At 39.0% G+C, this 24,930-nt stretch overlaps 1 protein-coding gene across 1 annotated transcript in view; it reads right to left on the minus strand.

Moving 5' to 3' along the window:
• The window catches only part of IL1RAPL1 (interleukin 1 receptor accessory protein like 1), a 702,239-nt gene that overhangs the window by 41,797 nt on the left and 635,512 nt on the right, over positions 1-24,930 (minus strand). Inside the window, exons 5-6 of the mRNA XM_059883865.1 lie at positions 18,871-19,003; positions 16,533-16,678 (exon numbers count right to left, since the gene is read on the minus strand). Of these exons, the coding sequence (XP_059739848.1) occupies positions 16,533-16,678; positions 18,871-19,003 (279 nt within the window). The remainder of the gene's footprint in view (positions 1-16,532; positions 16,679-18,870; positions 19,004-24,930) is intronic.

Raw genomic sequence — 24,930 nt, forward strand, 5'->3', positions numbered from 1 at the left:
CTGAGCAAGTGTTTAAAACAGGAAATCAGCAGTATTTACTGCCCATCATAGGGCTTGTTTCTCCTTGGTAATTGCTATTTTCACAGACTGAACTCTGTATCTAGCCTATTTGCATAGGCTGAAATACATGTATATACCCATATATAGGTTGTTGAGACATTCTTAAGTGGATTTCCATTTTCAAAAGGGATATGTAGGAACTGTGTCCAAGAATGAAGGCCCTCTTCCTGTAAGAGGGTAATTATTTAATAGTTGAAGAGTGTTCTCTCAGATATTGCCCTGAGTAGCAAATGTGTTCTATAAAGCACAATTTCATTGAATACATGAGGCAAGCAACCTCATTAAGAGGGGATGTGAGGACAATGTACCAATGTTCAACTAGGTTCAAAGGTGTTGATCATATAAAAAGAATGGGGCAATTAGAATTCATCCCACTGACTGGCTCTACCCCTTTTTCATTCCTCTGTCATGGAAACAGTGAACTCAAGAGAGTTAGTTGCTTTTCACCTATTAGATTCTACCAAGTTTGTTAGAGGACCTAATGTCTAGGCAAAGACCTTGGCATGCCAAATGCGATCCACAGACCAGCAGCATTAGCACCAATAAGAAACCTATTCAAAATTCAAATCTTGAGTTCACCTTAGACTAAGGAAATAATAAGAACATGAAAAATCACTTTTAAACAAACTTCCTAGGTGATTTCTATGAACTGTAAAGATTGTGATAACAACAACAGCAGAAGATTGTAAAGCATTGCTCTAGGGACTTCTAGTTAACTCTCCCAGAGTGGTATAGGGGAGCAAATTTTGCTACCCCAGTCTCTTTGGTGTGACGATTAACTTAGTCTGATTATTTTAAAGAAAAAGAAACTCAGGAAGTTTTTCTTGTTTCCTCCAGCTTAGTTGCCCAAAATACTGGGGTGGCCAAAAAGTTTGTTCAGGTGTTCTGTGCCATCTTATGGACAAACTTGAACAAACTTTTTGGGTAACCCAATAATTTCGGTAAAGGGCCTATTCCCAGAATAGAGCTATCAGCAGAGACGTCTGTAAAGAACAAGGGCCAGGTATGGCGAGGGGAACCTAGCAGGGCCTAGAGATCAGAGTCCACTCTGTGTCCCATGGTCTCTGTCTGGCCCAGCAAACATTTGCCTTTCCAATTCCACATGAATTGCCTTCCTATTCTTTTAGGTTCCAAACCACTACCCCCAATATTCTTGTTTATCTTTAGCTGAAGATGGTATTTAAGTGAGGATTTCAGTCATTTTGGTGAGTTACTCAGTTCTCCTGGGTTTCTCTGATGTATGAAGTGAAAAAAAGTGAAAGTGTTAGTTGCTCAGTTGTGTCCGACTCTTTGTGACCCCAAGGACTGTAGTCCCCCAGGCTCCTCCGTTCATGAAATTCTCCAGGCAAGAATACTGGAGTGGGTAGCCATTCCCTTCCCCAGGGGATCTTCCTGACTCAGGGATTGAACCCATATCTCCTGCACTGCAGGCAGATTCTTTACCATCTAGCCACCAGGGAAGCCCATACATGTTATTAAACTTTTGCTTAAATTTTCTCCCATTGATCTGTCTCATGTCAGTTTAACTCAGATAAAAGAACTTATATAGGTACAGAAAAAAATTCTTCCTCCCTGACAGTCAGTGTAGCAGGCAGGATTCAACTTGACTAGCTGGACACTACTAAGTCCGAGGATACTGTAGCTAAGAGATTCTTCAATAATTGACCAAAACTGGCCAAAGGTAAGAGTTTATACCATGTCATTTGGTCTCCCAGATCTCTGCCTGTGGGTCTGTTGGAAATGAGAGTGGTAAGAGTTCTTTCGGAGAAGGTGATGGCAACCCACTCCAGTACTCTTGCCTGGAAAGTCCCGTGGACGGAGGAGCCTGGTAGGCTGCAGTCCATGGGGTCCCTAAGAGTCGGACACAACTGAGTGACTTCACTTTCACTTTTCACTTTCATGCATTGGAGAAGGAAATGGCAACCCACTCCAGTGTTCTTGCCTGGAGAATCCCAGGGACGGGGGAGCCTGGTGAGCTGCCGTCTATGGGTCGCACAGAGTCGGACACGACTGAAGCGACTTAGCAGCAGCAGCAAGAGTTCTTTTTCTCTTTTATAAAATTAGCTTAGCAAGAGAAAATATTTGTGGAGTTAGTTTCTTAGAAACTCTGGTAAATTCAACAGAGTGTTCTTGGCTTTATTGATCCTTTTCCTCCTAAAGATGGTAACCTGTTTTTTGCCTCGTCTATTGTGTCATTTGTTCTATGTCCTGAGAGCTTGACTTTTTGACCAGTGGGGATATTCTCCCTGATATGTACATTATGGAGCCTCCCTGGTGGCTCAGTGGTAAAGAATCCACCTGCCAATTCAAGAGATGCAGGTTCAATTCCTGGGTCTGGAAGATCCCTGGGAGAAGGAAATGGCAACAAGCTCCAGTATTCTTGTCTAGGAAATCCCATGGACAGAGGAGCTTGGCAGGCTATAGTCCATGCGGTCACAAGAGAATTGGACGTGACTTAACCACTAAACAACTGAGGACTTCCCTGGTGGCTCAGATGGTAAAGCGTATGTCTACATTGCGGGAGACCCGGGTTTGATCCCTGGGTCGGGAAGGTTGCCTGGAGAAGGAAAGGGCAATCCACTCCAGTACTATTGCCTAGAAAATCCCATGGACAGAGGAGCTTGGCAGGCTACAGTCCATGGGGTTGCAAAGAGTCGGACACGACTGAGCGACTTCACTTTCATGTACATTATAGATAGGGTATTTTTATACCTCTAGATGGCAATACCATAATCAATTTGTAAAAAAGCTCTATTTACTTAGTTTAAAGTAAGCACTTATAGAAATTATTTCTAAATATAATAGGAATTAACTCAAATGTTTCTCAAGTTCATGTGATCTAAGATTCATCTTTAGTCAATAAAAGCAAATTTAAAATTACTGGTTTAATTAAAACAGGTATATCTTTAGAGTTGTCAGCATTCAGTGTAATACTTTTATTCTATCTAGGTTTACTAAAAGTCAAATAAGTTCATTCTATCTCTGTTATAAAATTTGTCAACAAGAAAAATAACTTAAAAGAGTTAACTGCTTTAATGTCTCATAAAACCTTCAGGGGTAATCTAAGTGTGATTATTAAAGACAAATGTATTAAAGAGATGCAAATGAGATAAACTCTTTTAGGTAAACTTTCAAAACATGGTTGTTTTATGATGGTTAAATAGTTTCCCAAATCTTTTTGGGAAATTAAACCCTTAGGGTTTTGCTATCTCAAATTGAATGAGGGAAATTCATTAAATATCTAGATCATTTCTGAATAAGATAAAACAATAAAATATTAATACATTGTTTCATCTACTTCTGACTTGCTAATACAGAGAGACTAAAGATGAATTTCAGTTTTTTAGTCACTAGATCTCATTCCACACTGAAAGACTGCACTACTTAAAAGGGCACATATGTCTAGAGATTATAAAAGGTATTTATAAATTCTTTACACCACAAAATCCTAATGTAGTTCACAATTGTTTATTTCCACTAGAAATTAAGGTTTCTAATTAATATATGGTTGATATGATTAAGGGTGCCAGAGATAATAAGGGAAATGATGTGTGCAAGGACATGAAAATGTATTTTTGGGTAAGAAAAGGCATGAGATATGGAGGTGCATTTTTGTTGGAGAAATAAAAGCAATTTTTGTCCAACAGTTGATTATTTCAAAATAGAAAAGAGATTAAGGGACAGACTAAACTGGACATAGAAATTTGTAGAATTTTTCTGAAGAAAGGATCTTGGGAAAAAAATTGTATGTGTGATCAACCTGGCTAAGATTGGAATAAAGTTAATCATGTGAATGAATTTCAGCATCAAAGTACACTGCCTACCTATGTTCTTGTTGTCTAGTTGCTAAGTCACGTCTGACTCTTTGCGACCCCATGGACTGCAGCACACCAGTCTCCTCTGTCCTCCATTATCTCCCAGAGTTTGCTCAAATTCATGTCCACTGAGTCAGTGATGCTATCTAACCATCTCATGCTCTGCTGCCCCCTTCTCCTTTTGCTTTTAATAAGCAGTGGTAAACAAAGGTTTTCTTTGTCATTCATGCCATCTGTCTATAAAAATAAAAATCCAATCTTTTATCTTCATCAGATCTTTGACTATTTAGGAAAAAAACTGAGATTGTTCAATATTTATAAGAGCTAACTAACTTTCTGTATTTGCCTGTGAAGTCTTTGTCATTTTGATTAAATAGATAACTAACTATAGCGTCACAGTGACCTGTGACCCTGTTTGAAAAAGTGTTTTAAAATCTTTTGAAATTTTTGACGAAGTTCCCTCAAATCAAATTCAAATGAAATCTTATTGACCTGGAAATAATTTGGGGGCTTTCCAAAAGCCCCTGGAATACAGCAAAATATTCACTTTCTCTTCTAATAAAAGACAGATATGAAAATAATTAGGCTTATTGAGTAGGCTAAATTTCATGGGAAGCATTGTCAAATAAGTCAGATAAATGTTCTTCAGTTCAGTTCAATTCAGTCACTCAGTCGTGTCCGATTCTTTGCAACCCCGTGAATCGCAGCACGCCAGGCCTCCCTGTCCATCACCAACTCCTGGAGTTCACTCAGACTCTCGTCCATCAAGTCAGTGATGCCATCCAGCCATCTCATCCTCTATCGTCCCCTTCTCCTCCTGCCCCCAATCCCTCCCAGCATCAGAGTCTTTTCCAATGAGTCAACTCTTCACATGAGGTGGCCAAAGTACTGGAGTTTCAGCTTTAGAATCATTCCTTCCAAAGAAATCCCAGGGCTGATCTCCTTCAGAATGGACTGATTGGATCTCCTTGCAGTCCAAGGGACTCTTGAGTCTTCTCCAACACCGTAGTTCAAAAGCATCAATTCTTCCGCACTCAGCTTTCTTCACAGTCCAACTCTCACATCCATACATGACCACAGGAAAAACCATAGCCTTGACTAGACGGACCTTTTTGGCAAAGTAATGTCTCTGCTAAATGTTCTTTGGGGAAACGTTATTATAAGTGCTCTAGAAATTTATAAAATTTTTAAAATTCAGATATGTCCTTGTACAATGTTATTAGTCATAATTCTAGTTATTATTTTAAAATTTTATGTGTTACAGAAATAACCAAATTTCCTCTTCAATTGCATTATAATGACTCAGATCTTTAACCATGCCATTTTAAGTCTTTTGTCATTTACAGGAAATTATAGTGTTACTCTGATGCTTTTGCAAACAAAGCAAAACTTCAACTTCAACTGCAAGAAGATCCTACGGTCCAGTTCAGGCGCTCAGTCGTGTCTGACTCTTTGCGACCCCATGGACTGCAGCATGCCAGGCTTCCCTGTCCATTACTAACTCCCAGAGCTTGCTCAAACTCATGTCCATCAAGTCGGTGATGCCATCAAACCACATCATCCTCTGTCGTCCCCTTCTTCTCCGGCCTTCAATCTTTCCCAGCATCAGGGTCTTTTCCAAGGAGTCAGTTCTTTGCATCGGGTGGACAAATACTGGAGATTCAGCTTCAGCATCAGTCCTTCCAATGAATATTCAGGACTAATTTCCTTTAGGATGGACAGGTTGGATCTCCTTGCAGTCCAAGGGACTCTCAAGAGTCTTCTCCAACACCACAGTTCAAAAGCATCAATTCTTCGGTGCTCAACTTCCTTTATGGTCCAACTCTCACATCCATACATGACTACTAGAAAAACCATAGCTTTGACTAGACAGACCTTTGTTGGCAAAGTAATGTCTCTGCTTTTCAATATGCTGTCTAGGTTGGTGATAGCTTTTCTTCCAAGGAGCAGGCATCTTTTAATTTCATGGCTGCAGTCATCATCTGCAGTGATTTTGGAGCCCCAAAAAATAGTTTCTCACTGTTTCCACTGTTTCCCCAGATATTTGCCAGGAGTGATGGGACCGGATTCTATGATCTTAGTTTTCCGAATGTTGAGTTTTAAGCCAACTTTTCACTCTCCTCTTTCACTTTCATCAAGAGGCTCTTCAGTTCCTCTTTGCTTTCTGCCATAAAGGTGGTGTCATCTGCATATCTGAGGTTATTGATATTTCTCCTGGCAATCTTGATTCCAGCTTGTGCTTCATCTAGCCCAGCATTTTGCATGATGTACTCTGCATAAAAGTTAAATAAGCCGGGTGAAAATATACAGCCTTCATGTACTCCTTTTCCTATTTGGAACCAGTCTGTTGTTTCATGTCCAGTTCTAACTGTTGCTTTTTGACCTGCATACAGGTTTTCTCAGGAGGCAGGCCAGGTGGTCTGGTATTCCCATCTTTTGAAAAATTTCCCACAGTTTTTTGTGATCCACACAGTCAAAGGGTTTGGCATAGTCAATAAAGCAGAAGTAGATGTTTTTCTGGATCTCTTGCATTTTTTATGATCCAACAAATGTTGGCAATTTGATCTCTGGTTCCTCTGCCTTTTCTAAATCCAGCTTGAACATCTGGAAGTTCATAGTTCATGTGCTGTTGAAGCCTGGCTTGGAGAATTTTGAGCATTACTTTGCTAGTGTGTGAGATGAGTGCAATTGTGTGGTAGTTTGAACATTCTTTGGCATTGCCTTTCTTTGGGATTGGAATGAAAACTGAGCTTTTCCAGTCTTGTGGCCACTGCTGAGTTTTCCATATTTGCTGGCATATTGAGTGCACCATTTACACAGTGTCATCTTTTAGGATTTGAAATAGCTCAGTTGGAATTCTACCACCTCCACCAGCTTTGTTCGTAGTGGTGCTTCCTAAGGCCAACTTGACTTCGAATTCCAGGATGTCTGACTCTAGGTGAGTGATCACACCATTGTGGTTATCTGGGTCATGTAGATCTTTTTTGTATAGTTCTTCTGTGCATTCTTGCCACCTCTTCTTAATATCTTCTGTTACTGTTAGGTCCATACCATTTCTGTCCTTTACTGTGCCCATCTTTGCTTGAAATGTTCCCTTGGTATCTCTAAGTTTCTTGAAGAGCTCTCTAGTCTTTTCCATTCTATTGTTTTCCTCTATTTCTTTGCATTGATCGCTGAGGAAGGCTTTCTTATCTCTCCTTGCTTTCTTTGGAATTCTGCATTCAAATGGGTACATCTTTCCTTTTCTCCTTTGCCTTTAGCTTCTCTTCTTTTCTCAGCTATTTGTAAGGCCTCCTCAGACAACCATTTTGCCTTTTTGCACTTCTTTTTCTTGGGGATGGCCTTGATCCCTGCCTCCCGTACAATGTCACGAACCTCTGTCCATAGTTCATCAGACACTCTATCAGATCTAATCCTTTGAATCTATTTGTCACTTACAGTGTATAATAGTAAGGGATTTGATTTAGGTCATACCTGAATGGTCTAGTGGTTTTCCCTACTTTCTTCAATTTAAGTCTGAATTTGGCAATAAGGAGTTCATGATCTGAGCCACAGTCAGCTCCCTGTCTTGTTTTTGCTGACTGTATAGAGCTTCTCCATCTCTGGCTGCAAAGAATATAATCAATCTGATTTTGTATTGAGCATCTGGTGATGTTCATATGCAGAGTCTTCTCTTGTGTTGTTGGAAGAGGGTGTTTACTATGACCAATGCGTTCTCTTGGTAAAACTCTGTTAGCCTTTGCCCTGCTTCATTTTGTACCCCAAGGCCAAAGTTGCCTGTTACTCCAGGTATCTCTTGACTTCCTACTTGTTCATCTCTGTTCCCTATGATGAAAAGGACATCTTTTTTGGGTGTTAGTTCTAGAATGTCTTGTAGGTCTTCATAGAACTGTTCAACTTCAGCTTCTTCAGTATGGAGCATAGACTTGGATTACTGTGATATTGAATGGTTTGCTTTGGAAACGAACAGAGATCATTCTGTCATTTTTGAGATTGTACCGAAGAACTGCATTTTGGACTCTTTTTGGACTATGAGGGCTATTTCATTCTTCTAAGGGATTCTTGTCCACAGTAGTAGATATAATGGTCATCCGACTTAAATTCGCCCATTCCAGTCCATTTTACTTCGCTGATTCCTAAAATGTTGATGTTCACTCTTGCCATCTCTTGTTTGACCACTTCCAATTTACCTTGATTCATGAACCTAACATTCCAGCTTCCTATGCAATATTGTTCTTCACAGCATTGGACTGTACTTATATCACCAGTCACATCAATGACTGGGCAATGATCCTTTCTAAAGATCTTCTTTAGCTCAGTTGGTAAAGAAGTTCCTTAGGACTTTTTGACAAACATAGGTTTCTGATAATTTTCAGATGATACCACTGAACTGGGTAAGAAAAAATAGAACTCTAATGGAAAAACTAATGGCTTTACAAAACTGCTAACAGAAGACAAGATCAACAAGAGTTAATCACATGGGACTGAACGAACTGATGAATATGATTATAATTTTATGACTCTTTTGTCTGAAATATTACTGCCTTTTTAATCTTTGTTTTCCAGATATAAGAAAACCTTTGATCTTATACCATGACTTACAGTAATTCAGTAAATTATATCATTATAAGCAGAACTGAAACATTTATATTTTTCTCCCTGCCTGATCCCTCCAGAATTCAGAAACTCATGGTGAATACTCTTATTTTCAGGGCATTATAGTTATATTTTGTTCTTGTTTAGTTGCTAAGTCATGTCTGACTCTTTGCAATGCCATGCACTGTAGCCCAACAGGCTCCTCTGTCCATGGGATTTTCCAGGCAGAATACTGGAGTGGGTTTCCATTCCCTTCTCCAGGGGATCTTCCCAACCCAGGGATTGAATCCATGTTTCCTGCATTGGCAGGCGTATTCTCTACCACCTAAGAACCAGGGAAGCCCATTATAGTTATATTTATATGAGTTAAATAAGAATTTCTTCTTAGAAGAGGATGCAACTGGAAACTTGTTATATTACTAAAGTTTTGACTGGAATGTCGTACTTGAGATATACAAGTATAGACTCAGATATGACCAGACAGCTTTAAGGAACTAAGGTTGACTTTGTGGAGCTGACAAAGCCCTTGGAAAAACAGCTAGGCACCTTGCTCACAGTGTTCCCATCAGCCTTACCATGTGAGTAAAGAAGGTCATTTCCTGCAGGTGGAGAAACTTTAGGATATTTTGGGGACCTCAAAAAGAGAGCAATTCACCCAAAACTATAGGTATTACAGGCAAGCATGATGGCAAGTCTTTTGCTGGGCTTCCTCACCTCGAGAGAACATTTAAAAGTTCAATCTGGAGATTCCTTACTGAAAGGTAACCATTCCATTCATCACATTTCTGTGATGATGTACAAGTTAAAGATACAAGAGAGAAGTACAGTTAAAGATCTTTATTCAGAATTTAATGTATAGTTAGGAAAACAAACAAAATAAAGACTTCCAATGACTATGAAGGGAAGTGAAGTGTTAGTTGCTCAGTCGTGTCCAACTCTTTCTGACCCCATGGACTATAGCCTGGAGGCTCTTCTGTCCATGGGAATTCTCCAGGCAAGAATACAAGAGTGGGTAGTCATTCCCTTCTCCTGGGAATCTTCCCAATCCAGGGATCGAACCTGGGTCTCCTGTGTTGCAGGCCTATTCTTTACTGTCTAAGTCACTAGGGAAGCCCTCCAATGACTGCGTCCATATATAAATTAAATACTAAGAGCTTTGAACCACATAATTAATTCAACAGGAATAATAAAAATGGAAGGACTGGTTTTATTCAGGATCATTCCCTTTTTATTCATTACTTGAGAAATATGCTAATCATCAGCTAAGAGTGGTCCTTTCTTTCCTAACAAAGATGCTGCTTGGATATTCCAATTCACATTTAGGAAAACTGAATAACCAAAATAACGGAAAGGCAAAACTATAGTATATAACAAATATCCATGCTGTAGCTGGTCAGGAAAAACTGGGATCGACAGACCTTTGAAAAGATATTTCACAGCTGAGGCAAAAATAACTTGGAGTTAACTTTACTTAAATAATATATTCTGTATTTGAGGAAATAGCTCAGAAGTTTAGTTTTCATGCCTGTAATTTTGGTGGCTGTCAAATAACCTCATTGGGATGTCCATATCAAGAAATTCATCAGCACAAAAATCACTAATACTAGACAATTTGGGCTCCTGGCATTCATAATAGGCTCCAATGTAGTTTTTGTTTGTTTCTTTGCTTTGGTGTTAGTTATCAAGAAGAAGAAAAAAAAAGAACTGGGGTCAGCTTACATGTCTTATGTAATTGAGGAGCAAAGAAGCAAGAAAAATGTTACAGGATAGAATAAAACTTTGACTGCCAGATCTTATCCAAAGAGAATCTGTTAAACCTGATGGCTCTCATTTGGAGATGCTGCAGTGACATAACTAAAGTTCTTTAATGTTTTGGTATTGCATAAGCAAAGAAGAGGGATAACATATGACCTCTCAAAATATGTCTCTTTGGTATAAAGATAATTTAAGGCTGATCATTTTTAAGAAACAGCAGACACAGGAGAAGCTCTAAAACTCCAGTAGAAGTTACTCTTTGTAAGAGATCTTTACAGTTATAAAAGAAATCTTCCCTTGTAAGGGTGTTTCCCTTCCTGTACCAGGAAGAGGATGACTTTCAATCTCCAGAAACTCATCAATGGAGAAGGCAGAGGCTTAAGTCTGCATAACAACCACGCCCATCATTACTGTGCTTTTCTTGGTCACCTCCCATAACTGGCCTCCCAGGCTCCCCAACTCTTCTTTTGTCTTTCCTGGAGATGGTATTGAAGGTGCTGGCTTGGGCCATTTCAGGGGGTTACTCAGTTTTCCTGGCTATTCCACATGTATTTAGGAGGAAGATATGTTAGTAAATTTATGTTTGCTTTTCTCCCATTAATCTATCTTATATAGCCAAGAACCCACTCTTTGTGACCCCATGGACTGTAGCCCACCAGGCTCCTCCGTCCATGGGATTCTCCAGGCAAGAATATTGGAGTGGGTTGCCATTTCCTTCTCCAGGGGATATTCCCGACCCAGGGATTGAACCAAGGTCTCCCGCGTTGCAGGCAGACGCTTTAACCTCTGAGCCACCAGGGAAGCAATTAAGAAGGGTAGAGGGAAAATTATTTTTCCTTCCAAACAGCAACAACTCAAAAAAATGACTCTTCTGTGTATGCCTAGTGAAGGACTGGGAAGCCTGGTGTGCTGCAGTCCATGGGGTCACAAAGAATTAGATACAAATTAGTGACTGAACAACAACTCAGTTTTTAATGGTCTTTTTAGGAAGATGCAGCCGTATAGAGAAGTAGGAGGTTTTGATGTCTGGGCAAAGTTTGGCTTTTCAATATTTTGAAATCAGTGGTCAAAGATGTTAAAGGATGAGCCCCAAAAGAGCTTGATACAGTTCTATTGTCTCCCTGTATCTTGCAGCAAATAAATACACGAGGTAAATACTAACAAGGATGGTGGCACATATTACAAAAGTGATCCATTATATGAAGGGATAAGGAGTCCACTGGGTCTAAATTCATCTGGCTTTAAAACAATGTATCCTAAATGATATGCATGTTAATTATGTTACTGAAGATATTCCAAGGACTAGGGAGTTAGAGAGCAAGTCTAATTCCCATGGATTTCACTCTTTGGGGGGCTTCCCTGGTAGCTGAGATGGTAAAGAATCTGCCTACAATGCACGAGACCTGGGTTCGATCCTTGAGTCGGGAAGATCCCCTGGAGAAGGGAATGGCTACCCACTCCAATATTCTTATCTGGAGAATTCCACTGACAGAGGAGCCTGGAGGTACAATCCATGGGGTCGCAAAGATTTGGCCATGACTGACTGAGCGACTAACATACACATACCTTCTAAAAACAAGTATTTCCTGTAGTAAGGAGCTAAAATTTGAGCTTCCTAGGTGGCTCAGTGGTAAAGACACTGCCTGCCAATGCAGAAAATGTGGGTTTGATCCCTGGGTCAGGAAGATCCCCTGGAGGAGGAAATGACAACCCACTCCAGTATTCTTGCCTGGGAAATCCCATGGACAGAGGAGCCTGGTGGGCTACAGTCCATAGGGTCACAAAGAGTGGGACAGGACTGAAGTGATTTAACACACACACTCTTCGGAGGGACGGAGAAAGGGAAAGGGAGGGAGATTTCGCATCCAAGAGTTAAAATGGGTTTGAGGAGGAATAGAAGAAAACTAGATGTTTATCATTATTAACTAGTGCTAGTCTCTGAGACAGATACTTTGCCAGTTTCCAAACTACTTCATGATGAATGAATTGCCATATTATTGTAATCAAGATATCTAAACAATTCACTACAGGACTGTTAATGAACATTCCCTTTATGTGACAGTTTCAAAGCCAAACGTCCCCTAGAAGCACAATTCTACATTAGAAATGCTTAATATCAAAGTAGTTTAAAAAGCAGATGATGGCATTTCAAATTATATTGGTTCTGATTTCCTGATCGTTTAATTTTATGAGTGCCAGGCACATAGTAGGTTTTTAACAATTGCCATTAAATGCATGAATAAATTAATGAAGATCTCCTGTAGGACAGCACATTCAAACTAAAGTAAATCTATTATAAGGAAAAATATAGAATCAACAGAGCAAAATTGCCAGTGCTAAAGCTGACCATTTTAATGAAAGATAAATTAGATGTGAGGGAATTTTTAATGAGACATGTTATTGCTGCATCCTAAATTATCCAGATTATCACATAGTTGGAGTAGAAAAATCATGTAATAGCTGCTAACATGGTGATAAATATGTCAGATACTGTGATACATATTGATACACACTAAGTTTATTCCTCGTAGCTGCTCTATATGGAAAGTACTATCATTATTCCCCATTTTATACAAGAGAAATTTGAGGCTCACAGAGAGTATGGGATTTGTCCAAGATAGCACAGCTAATATGCAAAGAGTGGGTTTTGCACAGACAGCCTTACTCCAGAGTCCACACCCTTAAATATTAAACTGCTTTGCTCCAGAGAGTAAACACGTCCACACTGTGAAGTCATCCAGAATTACAGTGTGGACAAGGAACTCAGAGAATGAAAAAGAAACTTAGGATGGCCTGGTGAGTGCAAGAGTGACTAGGCCAAAGTCAGAGCACAATGATGCTGGATATCTGTCTGGAGAATTGCTTGTGCTAGAGACATGGAAAACATACAAATGATGGGCAAATAAAAGATTGGGGTTTTGGAGGGAAGCTGAAAGTCAGTGTTGGATGCATGGTCAAATTGGGGAGCAGTGATTAGGAACCTAAGCAAAGGCATCTGGGTAAAAGGTTCAGAGACTTACATAGGGAGTTCAATTCAACAGGCAATGGTGGAGACAAGAGATAACACAGAAGGAAATGTATCTACTCTTTGCTTCGGTTCTTTTTGGGACAAGGATCTAACTCTCAAGCTTCTCAGGCCAGGGACTAGAGTGAGGAATAGGGCGCAAGGCAGTCATACACTAATGTGGCCCATTGGCCATTGTTTTATTCTATGACCTAGTTCTCTGTAGAGCATGTGACATGACCCTAACTGTCCCAGTACCTTCCCTGGCTGTAGGAATCAACAACCCTGAATATTCTCAAGCAAAAGTCAAATTTCCTAGTAAATTTTCAGCCAGTTTTTGTGGAAATTAGATTTTTTTAAAGAGAAAAGGCTGGCCCAGAATCTAGCCTAGCTCAATCCTAGCTATACTATTTATAGTATTGTCTTGGCATTAAGGACAACTCAGCTGATAACAGGAGGTGATAGCTCAAAGAATCCGCAACACCCATTGGAGGGTTCTGACATCATTTTTATTATGTTAACAATACTGAACTAAAGGTAACAGTGGAGGGGGAAAAAAAACTTAAGTTATTTTGGCAAAGGTACGTCCTGGCAAGTTTACTTGTCAGAAGAATGGATAATTACTGATTTATGAGATCTGTATTCATCAAATGCTTTAACATATCTCTCTATGCAAGTTTTAAGAAGAAAGACTTTGAAGGCCTGTAAGATAGTTAAGGGATTTATAAGTCAACAGCAGAAGAATATGATTCACAGTAACAGCTTCCAGCTCTTCTCTGAGCTTTAGGCTTCTGAGCAATACAGTCAGTCATCTTGGTCATTACACAATTGCTAGAATGACAACAATTTGACTCTCGCAGGGACCCTGTGACCAAAACTATCAGCTCCCATGTGCTGTGCCTTCCTTGAGCTTCTGAACCTTTCAGGGCTGGGGAACTTGTAGTTATGGCATCTGTTAACCAGAGTCCATTGTTTTTTCCCACAGATGGTTGGGATAGATCATTCCACATGCTGGTAAGCCTCTCCAGGGCAGGAGATGTCTGACTACCATTGTGAATTGATGACTCATTTGCTGCAGCTCCCTTAAAAGGAAGGTGAACACTAACTTTAATAGGGGCTTTTGGAGTACATGACCTTGAAGGATACTTTCTGGCTTTAGCTTTTATTTTACGGAAGATAAAATGCTGGTGGCATAAATACATATTTGAGAAACACTGTGGAAGATGTAAGTATTGAAGAGTGCTCTAACACTGCCCACCACTTTCTTCTTCATGTTTAGGAAATCAGGCAGTATTGGAAAAGTCTTTTCAAACGATTTCCTTGATTCCTCAGTCATTTATGTTTGTAGTACCGGAAGCTTTCTTAGCTATGGGCAACTTAACCTTAAGCCACACATGCTAAAAATAGCCTGGCGGTGTTTGACCCTTCCTGACCCTTGAGTGCCTGTCTGCTAGATAAGAGCTGTAATAGCTGCATCCTCCTTGGAAATGATCCAGCTTCCTTCCTTCTTCCTATGATCTCTACTTAACTGTCACTCCCACTTTATCCTAAAAAGAAATAAACATCATTAAAGCCAACAGATTTTTAGATGAGCCCTCTATCTTTTCTCTATTACCTTCCTTCTTGAAGAATAATTCAGACTCTGTAATTAGACTCTTCAATTCAAAAGAGTGATCAGAATGGTGAAAGTATTTTATCCACATAAAAGAAGAATGAATAAAAGGAACTAAAGCTGAATCTATGGAAGTGAAGGCCCAGAAGGATTATGGGGACTGTCATCAAACTTTTGAAGGGCTATTTTGGGAAAGAGAGATTAAAAACGGGATCATGGGGTAGATAGTGAAATAGGAATGTTTTCTAATTGTTACATTTTTCCAAAGATAGAACTGGCTTCCTGGAGGAGGAACGTGATCCAGTATAAGCTGACAGATCACTAGGGAAGATGTTGATGAATAGTTCAATTATACATCTAGGCTACTTCCAACCCTGGGAATATTTTTGTCCTTTTATATGTGTAATATTTCTACTTTAAGTCCCTTCATTGACTGACAAACAATCAGACTGCTTACTAGCTGCTGCTTATCTTTTCCCTCCATTAACATCTCCCCAAAAGTAAACTATTTGAATATTACAGTCACCTTGACAACAGAGGTGTCTATTTTAATAGCTTTCAGTAACATTATTCAAAGGGAATCTATTTTCCAATAAAGTCTTTGGCATTCTCTTTCTCTTCCAACCTCAAAGAGTTTAGGATGAAACATGTGCTTTGAAATTAAAATCACTGTAAATTCGCTGAGTAAGAGAATGTTTTCATTTAGCATAATGTAGAAAAAAAATTTTTTTTCTCTTGTAACGTACATGAAAAAATTTCACCAACAAAAAGGCATGGCTCAAATTTTACAATCGTCTATAATTTCAAACAATTCAATATATATTTATATATATATTTTAACCCTGTGTGTAAGGTATTGGGGTTGCTGTGGAATCAGATTTATTGTAGCCGATGTTATACTCAACCAAAACATACCTTACTTAAATTGCTAATGATGAATAATAATTGAAAAATAATTCACTAGTGAATTATTATTAATCATGGGAGGATATTACACATGTAAAAGTTATCTAAGGCAGAAAAAAATAATAATGAAGTAAAATGGGGACTCAATTGGATGTAATTTGTACACTCAAGGAACAACCTTTCAATTAAGAGCATAATCTTTGACTTAAAACTCTCTTGGTTATTTTTAATTGGTTTGCTTACTTCTAATATTATCAATAGCATTTAACTAAATACTTCCTGTGCATAGGCTCTGTCCCAAGCTCTTCACACTTAGTGTTTTTTTTTCATCTGTAAAATCCACTAAGAGTTGATAATATTATTTTTCCCATTCCATATTATCAGGGAACTGAAGCTTAAGGAAGTTAGATATCATTCCCAAGATTATATAGCTGGTATTAAAACAGAGAAAGGGGGACTTCCCTGATGATCAAGTGGTTAAGACTCCCCACTTTGATTGTAGGGGGCACAGGTTTGATCCCTGGTTGGGGAACTAAGATCCTGCATACCTAATGGCACAGCTTGAGGGAGGGCAAGAAAAAGGAATCTGAATATCTAAATTTGACTCCAGTGCCTGAGCTAGTCACCCATCCACTGTGCTATCTGCTTTGATGGCCTTACTGTTAACGTAATTGTTTTATTTGGAATAAATTTATGTTAAAAACACAATTTTTTTTTACCTTCCAATTATTTCACTTTCATTAAAGGTTAAGTCAACTACTCAAACTTAGAAGGTTACACTCACCCCGTTTGTGAAGGAGAACACTGGCATGCCGACGTCCATTTCCATTTTCAACATAACAGGAGTAATTTCCCAAGTCACCTTCTTCTACAGAGTCCACAATTAATGAGATGGAAACTTCCTGTTCCCCAAGATGCTCCTTGAGGATTCTAAAATATAAAGCAAAATGAAACAAAAAACCCCCACACAAACATACACACACATGAAAGAAAAAATTTTAGGTGAATCTGATATGAAAAAACCTACAGCATCTGTGCTTCAAATTTGGTCATGGATTGATGCTATCTTAATTAAATTATATCATGCCCTTTTCTTTTTCACTTCTAATAAGGAAGCTTGTCTTTGTGGATGCTAATGAAGTTGCAGTTAATTATCTCTCTTAGCAGGACAATCACACTGTCATAATAAAGAGGTGAGAGAGACCTTGAAGAAAAGTTTACAAATTGCTTTCCCTTTAAGAAGAAATATGATGTAAGGGTGGGATAAGAAATTCTAATGTCTTAGGCTGGAGGACTAATTATCTATCAGGTTAATTTTAAAGAAAGGAAGGATAGAAAATTTCTGAGCTATTTTGACATTTCAGTTGAAACCTCTAGTCTGGCATTGTTTTAAAAGGTACAAATCAATTCCTATTTTTAAAGAAATATGAAATTACAAAACTATAGACTAAATGTTCTGATGAAGCATTTAATTCTGACATTTAAAATTCACAGTAGATGCTCACTAACCTCACTGTCAAGGATTTTAACAATCTTTTTAGAACAAATGGAAAACTTCAAAGTAGGGCTCCCTTGCCATGCTCACCAAGTTTCCACCTTTACTCTCCCACCCCCTTGGTAACTCATGCTTGCACAATACTTCCTCATGAAGAATCAAAGAAAAAAATACCTTTCTAGAACATTCCCTGAGCACTCACAAAAGTAGAGAAGGGGAAAGTTAGGAGGTTTATTGGTTATTGTCCTATAACCTTAGCATTTCAGAGTATATGAGTATAAGATAATAGTGAAGTTTTAAACATGAAAAATGGCAGAGGAGCATTTTAGTATGTATTGAAGAATTGCTCATCTGGGCATTTCAGAACCTGACTGCAATGTTATATTCCTGGGTATTTGTTGCCAGGAAGAAAATTCCAGTAGAAATAACCCTCTGTGACAGTTTTATAGGTTTTTATTTTCTATTGAAAACCTTTTTCTCTTATACCTTTCCTAAAGTTTTAAAAGTCTTCACATTTAAGAAGAAGAATTTGGTTAAAATGCTCAAATATACCCCAAAGAGGTGATCTTTAGATTGGAGAATGTTTACAAATGATCTGCATTTTGATTCACTTATAATTTATTAATTAATATATTTGCTTATTTACATTATGAATAAAAATGAGTACCCGTATATAAGTGTACTTTTAGTCATAACTGAATACCTCAATATTTAAAAGTAAGCAAACAAATATGTTAATTTTCAAAAAAGAAGATGCATAAGCATTATGCCCTCAAAATAAGTGTATTTTTATGATTATTTGCTATTATTCCACTATATTAATATTTAGACCTTAAAGTCAGCCTAAAAAAGGTAATAAAAGCATTTTTGTATTACCATTCCTATCAAGTGTTTTATAGTCTACACGATGCCTCAAATATGTAGCAACATATAAAAGGAAGTGACAGAGACGATGTTTGAATCCTAAAAACATGATGTTGAATTCTAAAAGCCTGTTAACACTGGGTTGGCCAAAAAGTTCCTTTGTGTTTTTCCAGAAAATGGTATAGAAAAACCCAAACAAACTTTTTGGCCACCCAATATTTCCTCTCAGCAATTAAAAAAAAAGAGCTCTTATCAACCAAAAGTACAATATCACATTTTCCATATTTGATGCTATTTTGGTAAACTCACATTCAGTTTATTCCTTAGTGGAAAATTCCTTTTTATTTCTCTTAAATTCTTTTTTTTTTTTTTCCTCTAATTTTATTTTATTTTTAAACTTTACATAATTGTATTAGTTTTGCCAAATATCAAAATGAATCCGCCACAGGTATACATGTGTTCCCCATCCCGAACCCTCCTCCCTCCTCCCTCCCCATACCATCCCTCTGGGCCGTCCCAGTGCACCAGCCCCAAGCATCCAGCATCATATTTCTCTTAAATTCTTTGCAAATGGCACTCAGGTTTTACAATTTCATAGTCACTCCCTCAAGGATATTTTTCCTCCTTGCCATTAAATGTTGTAACATTTTTAGTATGATAGTAAAACACCCTCAACCCCCTTCTTTTTTAGCTCACTTTCTATTCACTAACACAGCAAATGTGAATCTTGACTGTACAAGTTAAAAGAGACAAATTACTTTACCTAATGTCACTTTCCCAAACTCGATTTTCATCCAGATCTTCAATAAACTTCTCTCCTTTCATCCAGTAAATTAAAGGACTGACATCTCCACTGTACCCAAAGAAAGCTCTGCAGGTGAGATTAGCTGAATCACCTGTGGAGAGAAGCGATAGAAATGTGTTGTAAAACTGTTGATACACTCTTATTTTAGGCAAACTGGCACATAAAACTTAAATCACTTCATTGATTTAATGAAACATCTCTCTAAATCAATATTTTTCACATATTTTCTGTCAAATTAACAGAATGTGTACTTTTGGCAGCTTGCTTAATGGAATGTGAATTACTTATCAGATTATGAAGAACACTGGTCAGTTATTCTACAGAACTTTACTTTCATTTAACTTTGGCTGATGTTTCCATATGAATAGATTGAGGTTATGAATTATTAGGAAGGGTACTTCAGAGGTGATGTGCACTTCTCAAAGCACATGCTCACTTGCTTCAGTCATGTCCGACTCTTTGCCATCCTGCTGACTGTAGCCCACCAGGCACCTCTGTCCATAGGATTCTCCAGGCAAGAATACTGGAGTGGGTTGCCATGCCCTTCTCCAGGGGATCTTCCCGATCCAGGGATCGAACCTGGGTCTGCATTGGCAGGTAGGTTTTTTACTACTGCGATATCAGACAAGTACATAATGTTGATAATATGAGATTTTATAAAGCAGTTAGAAGATGTTTCTCAGTCCTGAATGTGGGAAAGAAAGAGAACCAAATGTTTCGATGGGAAAGAAATGGAACTGCAAAATACAGGATTCCTTACAAATGTTACTAAAATATTTGTACTATGTGAGGAATAGTATTTTAATTAGGGAAACCTGCACACATTCAGGTAAAAAAAACACATTATTAAAATACAAATGGACAACACCTGAGAATAAATATTTGGGCTGTTTATAAAACATAAAATCAATAATACTACTGTGGAGATGAGTTTCTTCCAGTGCACTACTCAAGAGAGGCCACTGTAATGATGAATACAGATTGATTACTTAATAAGGTAAGTGGAAGTCCCTGACTGAAAAGTGGGAGTGAATTTAATGCCAACAGAAACTAAGGCATATTTCTGGACAAGTAACATGATTTTGCAAACACCTGATTTCCTCAAGCCTCAGGCAGCATTAGAGAACTGAAATATTCCAGTACTATTATAGTTTTAAGATCTTGCTGCCTCCAAGTAGAGCTAGAAAATGTGGGATGGCAAAGAGACCTATAGGGACCTACTCCAGAATGGACTGGAGCAGGGGAACTCTTAAGGATACCTTAAGTAAGGCAAATTTATTCATTTCTTAAATTCCTGAGAATATTCTAGAGGACTTTGACAAATATGTGACTTTAAGGTGAAGAGAAGGAGGTTCCTAAAGTCTAAAAGCTAAGCTATGAGTTAATAGTGAACATTGCCTGAAACTGGGCTTATCAGTGATTCTACCATATAAACCTAGAGAAAACCATAATTCACTTACAGATGCACTCTTTGTAAGTCCTGGTATGGGTCAACCTGTATGTAAACTTTATTCTCCAAGTTCTACAAGAAAATTTTTATTGGATAAAATTCATATTATCTTATGTCCATTGCATAAGACTGCTGCTGCTGCTGCTAAGTTGCTTCAGTCATGTCCGACTCAGTGTGACCCCATAGACGGCAGCCCACCAGGCTCCCCCGTCCCTGGGATTCTCCAGGCAAGAACACTGGAGTGGGTTGCCATTTCCTTCTCCAATGCATGGAAGTGAAAAGTGAAAGTGAAGTTGCTCAGTCGTGTCCAACTATTAGCGACCCCATGGACTACAGCCTACTAGGCTCCTCCATCCACGGGATTTTCCAGGCAAGAGTACTGGAGTGGGGTGCCATTGCCTTCTCCGTGCATAAGACTAGTTCATAACTGAATTCTTGCTCCTCTAATATTTTTAAGATAGCATGATACAGCCTTTCCTTTTATCTTATCTTTCTTTACATCTGAATGTCCTCCAAGTAAGTGATTCTTTAGAGACTTTGATTCTATATGCAATAATCATTATTAGTGACCAGATAAGTTCAGAAAATGTCTGCAAATTTTATGAGGCAAATAGAGCTTTAAATAATCTCCTTTATTATTAATTTTGATACATAAATATTTTGTTAATATTTTAATATGCAACCCCCTCCCTGAGAGAATAATTTACCTTACACAATGGATAATTGAATGTCAATCTTACTGATTGGAAACCACAGATTTCTATGGGAAATGTCAACCCAATGGTTCAGAACAATTTTTAAATCCAGTATTCTTTGCTTTTACATTTTTCTAAGAGCACTGGCTTTTATGTAACTCAACTACCTGTTACAGTGTCAAGGTAGTCATAAATTCAACAGTAAATCTCAAAATACTATATAGTGTGATGATTAATATCATATGCCAAGAGAATCAGCATATATTACAGAGTTCAAAAATTTACATGTCAATAATTTACACAATCTGTGTTTTAAGGGAACAAGATTTAGCTTTTAGGTAGGAGTTAATGACTGAAACTCATAAATAGAAATCTCCAGAAATTATCTCATTTTCCATTACAGTTTTACTAAATTTGGGGGATCATAAATAATGATCATGTCACTAGCAACTCAGCCTGACATTCTTTAGCAGAGAAGTCAATTGAATCCCTCGCTGGGAACTGAATTTTTCTCTCTTGTCACCCTCCTACCTTCCCAGATCAACTGATTTGCTATTATCTAATTCCTCCTTTTTCTCAACTATTGGCTTTGTGCCGCCACACCTAGTAAATGGCTCCTGCACCCATGTAAGAAACGATTGGTTTTTTCAATCATCTTTGCTCACCTCTTCTTTTGACTACTTATCATGCCTTGAGCTCCAGTACTGGGGGTATCCCAAGTGCTATGGGGGCACCCGGAGGGCCTCTACTCAGACCTGGGTTGGGCTTACTGTGGGTTAGAGAGTGGAATTCAGGCAAAGAATAAAAGAAGGTGGAGGGAAAAATAGAAAAGCACTCCAGGTAGAGAGGAAAGAACCTGAGTGACAGAATGTCAGGGAACTTTGGAGGAAGTCAGTAACTCCAGAGTCGTTGAAGCTAAACTACATGTAGTGGGTAGAGTTGGGGTGAGGATTTGGGGGAAAATCATGAGGCCAGAGCAGTGGCAGCCCTGATCTCCCATGAAGGCCATGTTGAAGATGTGGGAATTCCATTTAAGGGCAATTCTAAGTTGGGGAAAGGTTTCAGGTAGGAGATTGACATGGGCACACTTGCAGTCTAAAGAAATCACTCTTTTTGTATTTGCCAAACTGGGATTGGAGAGAGTTCCAAGAGAACTGAGAAAGATTGAGAATTTTATGATACTTCAGGACCATATAAGGGACCATCACTGCAAAGAGAGGATTATTTCCACATCATTTCTTCCTTCCTTTCTTACTTGTTTTTGGGCCACACCACTTGGCATGTGGGATCTTCGTTCCCCAACCAGGAATCGAACCCCAGCCCCCTGCATTGAAAGCTCAGAGTCTTAACCACTGGACCACCAGGGAAGTCCCTCTGCATAGTTTCTTAAAAGGACAAAGTACAGGTTATAGCACTGATGACAGATCACTGTGCTTTTTATCAATGTGATAGTAGGAAGCCTCTCAAAGCACAGATTACAAGGAAGCCTGATAAGGTAGAAAATACATTTTTTATTTTTATAATTTACCTGCATCACTGTGTGTGTGTGTAGGAGAGAGAGACAGACAGATTAAACGGTTTCCAGCTGCTTCTCAAAACAATCAGGAGAAACAATGATGACATGTTTGTTGACCTTCCATTCCCAGATGATATGGACAATGATATTGGCATATTAATGACTGGGAATCTCCATTCCTCTCCCAACTCCTCCCCAGTCCCCTCCCCAGGCTCTCCTTCTGGAATCGGCGTGGGCTCTCACTTTCAGCACAGTCGGAGCCAGGGTGAGTGTCTTCTTTCTAGGGAAGCACCCGAGGAGCTGAAACAGCAGCCTCTAGCCCTTGGGTATTTTGTGTCAACCGCCAAAGCCGAGAATCTCCCCCAGTGGTTTTGGTCATCATGTCCCCAGGCTCAGAACCAGTGTCCCCTCTTCCTAAAGGCTTCGCTGCATCACCACATTTCTGTAGCACAGACGGACAAACTTCTCCCCACCAGGAATTCTCAGCGGGTTCCACATTCTCTTGACTCCAAAACCACGTCTGATGTTTTAAGGTTTGTTTTGGAGCAGTACAACGCTCTGTCGTGGCTCACGTGCAATCCGGCCACCCAGGACCGTACCTCCTGCCTTCCCGTCCACTTTGGGGTGCTCACTCAGTTGTACAATGCCATCATGAATATACTCTAATTGGAAAAGCAAAAAACAAAACAAAACAAAACAAACAAACAAACAAAAACAATCAGGAGAGAAAGTCAACTTGAGTAGAGGTCTGTTCTGTGAAGTTGTTGTTGTTCAGTTGCTCAGTCATGTCAGACTCCTTGCGACTCCATGGACTGCAGAATGCCAGGTCTCCCTGTCCTTCACTATCTCCCCAAGTTTGCTCAAACTCATGTCCATTGGGTTGATGATGTCATCCAACCACATCTGTCACCCACTTCTCATCCTGCCCTCAATCTTTCTCAGCATCAGGGTCTTTTCCAAAGAGTCAGCTCTTCACATCAGGTGAGCAAAGTATTAAAGCTTTAGCTTCAGCATCAGTCCTTCTAATGAATATTCAGGGTTGATTTCCTTTAGGATTGATTGGTTGGATCTCCTTGTTGTCCAAGGGACTCTCAAGAGTCTTCGCCACTACAGTTTGAAAGGAACAATTCTTCGGTGCTCAGCCTTCTTTCTGATTCAACTCTCACATGCATACATGACTACTGGAAAAACCATAGCTTTAACTATACGGACCTTTGTCAGCAAAGTGATGCCTCTGCTTTTTAAAATGCTGTCTAGGTTTGTCATAGCTTTTCTTTCAAGGAGCAAGTGTCTTTTAATTACATGGCTGCAGTCACTGTCCACAGTGATTTTGGAACTCAAAAAAAAATTGTCTGTCACTGTTTCCATTTTTTCCCCATCTATTTGCCATGAAGTGATGGGACCAGATGTCGTGAACTTAGTTTTTGCAGGTTGAGTTTTAAGTCAGCTTTTCACTCTCCTCAAGAGGCTCTTTAGTTCCTCTTTGCTTTCTGCCATAAGGGTGGTGTCATCTGTATATTTGAGGTTACTGAAATTTCTCCTGGCAATCTTGATTCCAGCTTGAGCTTTGTCCAGCCTGGCATCTTTCATGATGTACTCTGCATGTGAGTTAAATAAGCCAGGTGACAATATACACCCTTGATGTATTCCTTTCCCAATTTTGAACCAGTCTGTTGTTCCATGTCCAGTTCTAACTGTTGCTTCTTGATTTGCATACAGGTTTCTCAGGAGGCAGGTAAGGTGGTCTGGTATTCCCATCTCTTTCAGCATTTTCCACAGTTTGTTGTGATCCACACAGTCAGAGGCTTTAGTGTAGTCAATGAAGCAGAAGTAGATGTTTTTCTGGAATTCTCTTGTTTTTTTGATGATCCAACAAGATGTTGGCAATTTGATCTCTGGTTCCTCTGCCTTTTCTAAATCCAGCTTGAACATCTGGAAGTTCTCAGTTCACTTACTCTTGAAGCCTACCTTGAAGGATTTTGAGCATTACCTTGCAAGCATGTGAAATGAGTGCAATTGTGCGGTAGTTTGAACATTCTTTGGCATTGCCCTTCTTTGGGATTGGAATGAAAACTGACCTTTTCCAGTCCTGTGGCCACTGCTGAGTTTTCCAAATGTGCTGGCATATTGAGTGCAGCACTTTGACAGCATCATCTTTTAGGATTTGAAATAGCTCAGCTGGAATTCCATCACCTCCATTAGCTTTGTTCGTAGTAATGCTTCCTAAGGCCCACTTGACTTCACACTACAGAATGTATGGCTCTAGGTGAGTGATCACATCATCATGGTTATCCGGGTTATTAAGACCATTTTTGTACAATTATTCTGTGTATCTTTGCCACCTCTTCTTAATATCT

This window comes from Bos taurus, chromosome X (genome assembly GCF_002263795.3).
Source record: "Bos taurus isolate L1 Dominette 01449 registration number 42190680 breed Hereford chromosome X, ARS-UCD2.0, whole genome shotgun sequence".
NCBI lineage: Eukaryota > Metazoa > Chordata > Mammalia > Artiodactyla > Bovidae > Bos > Bos taurus.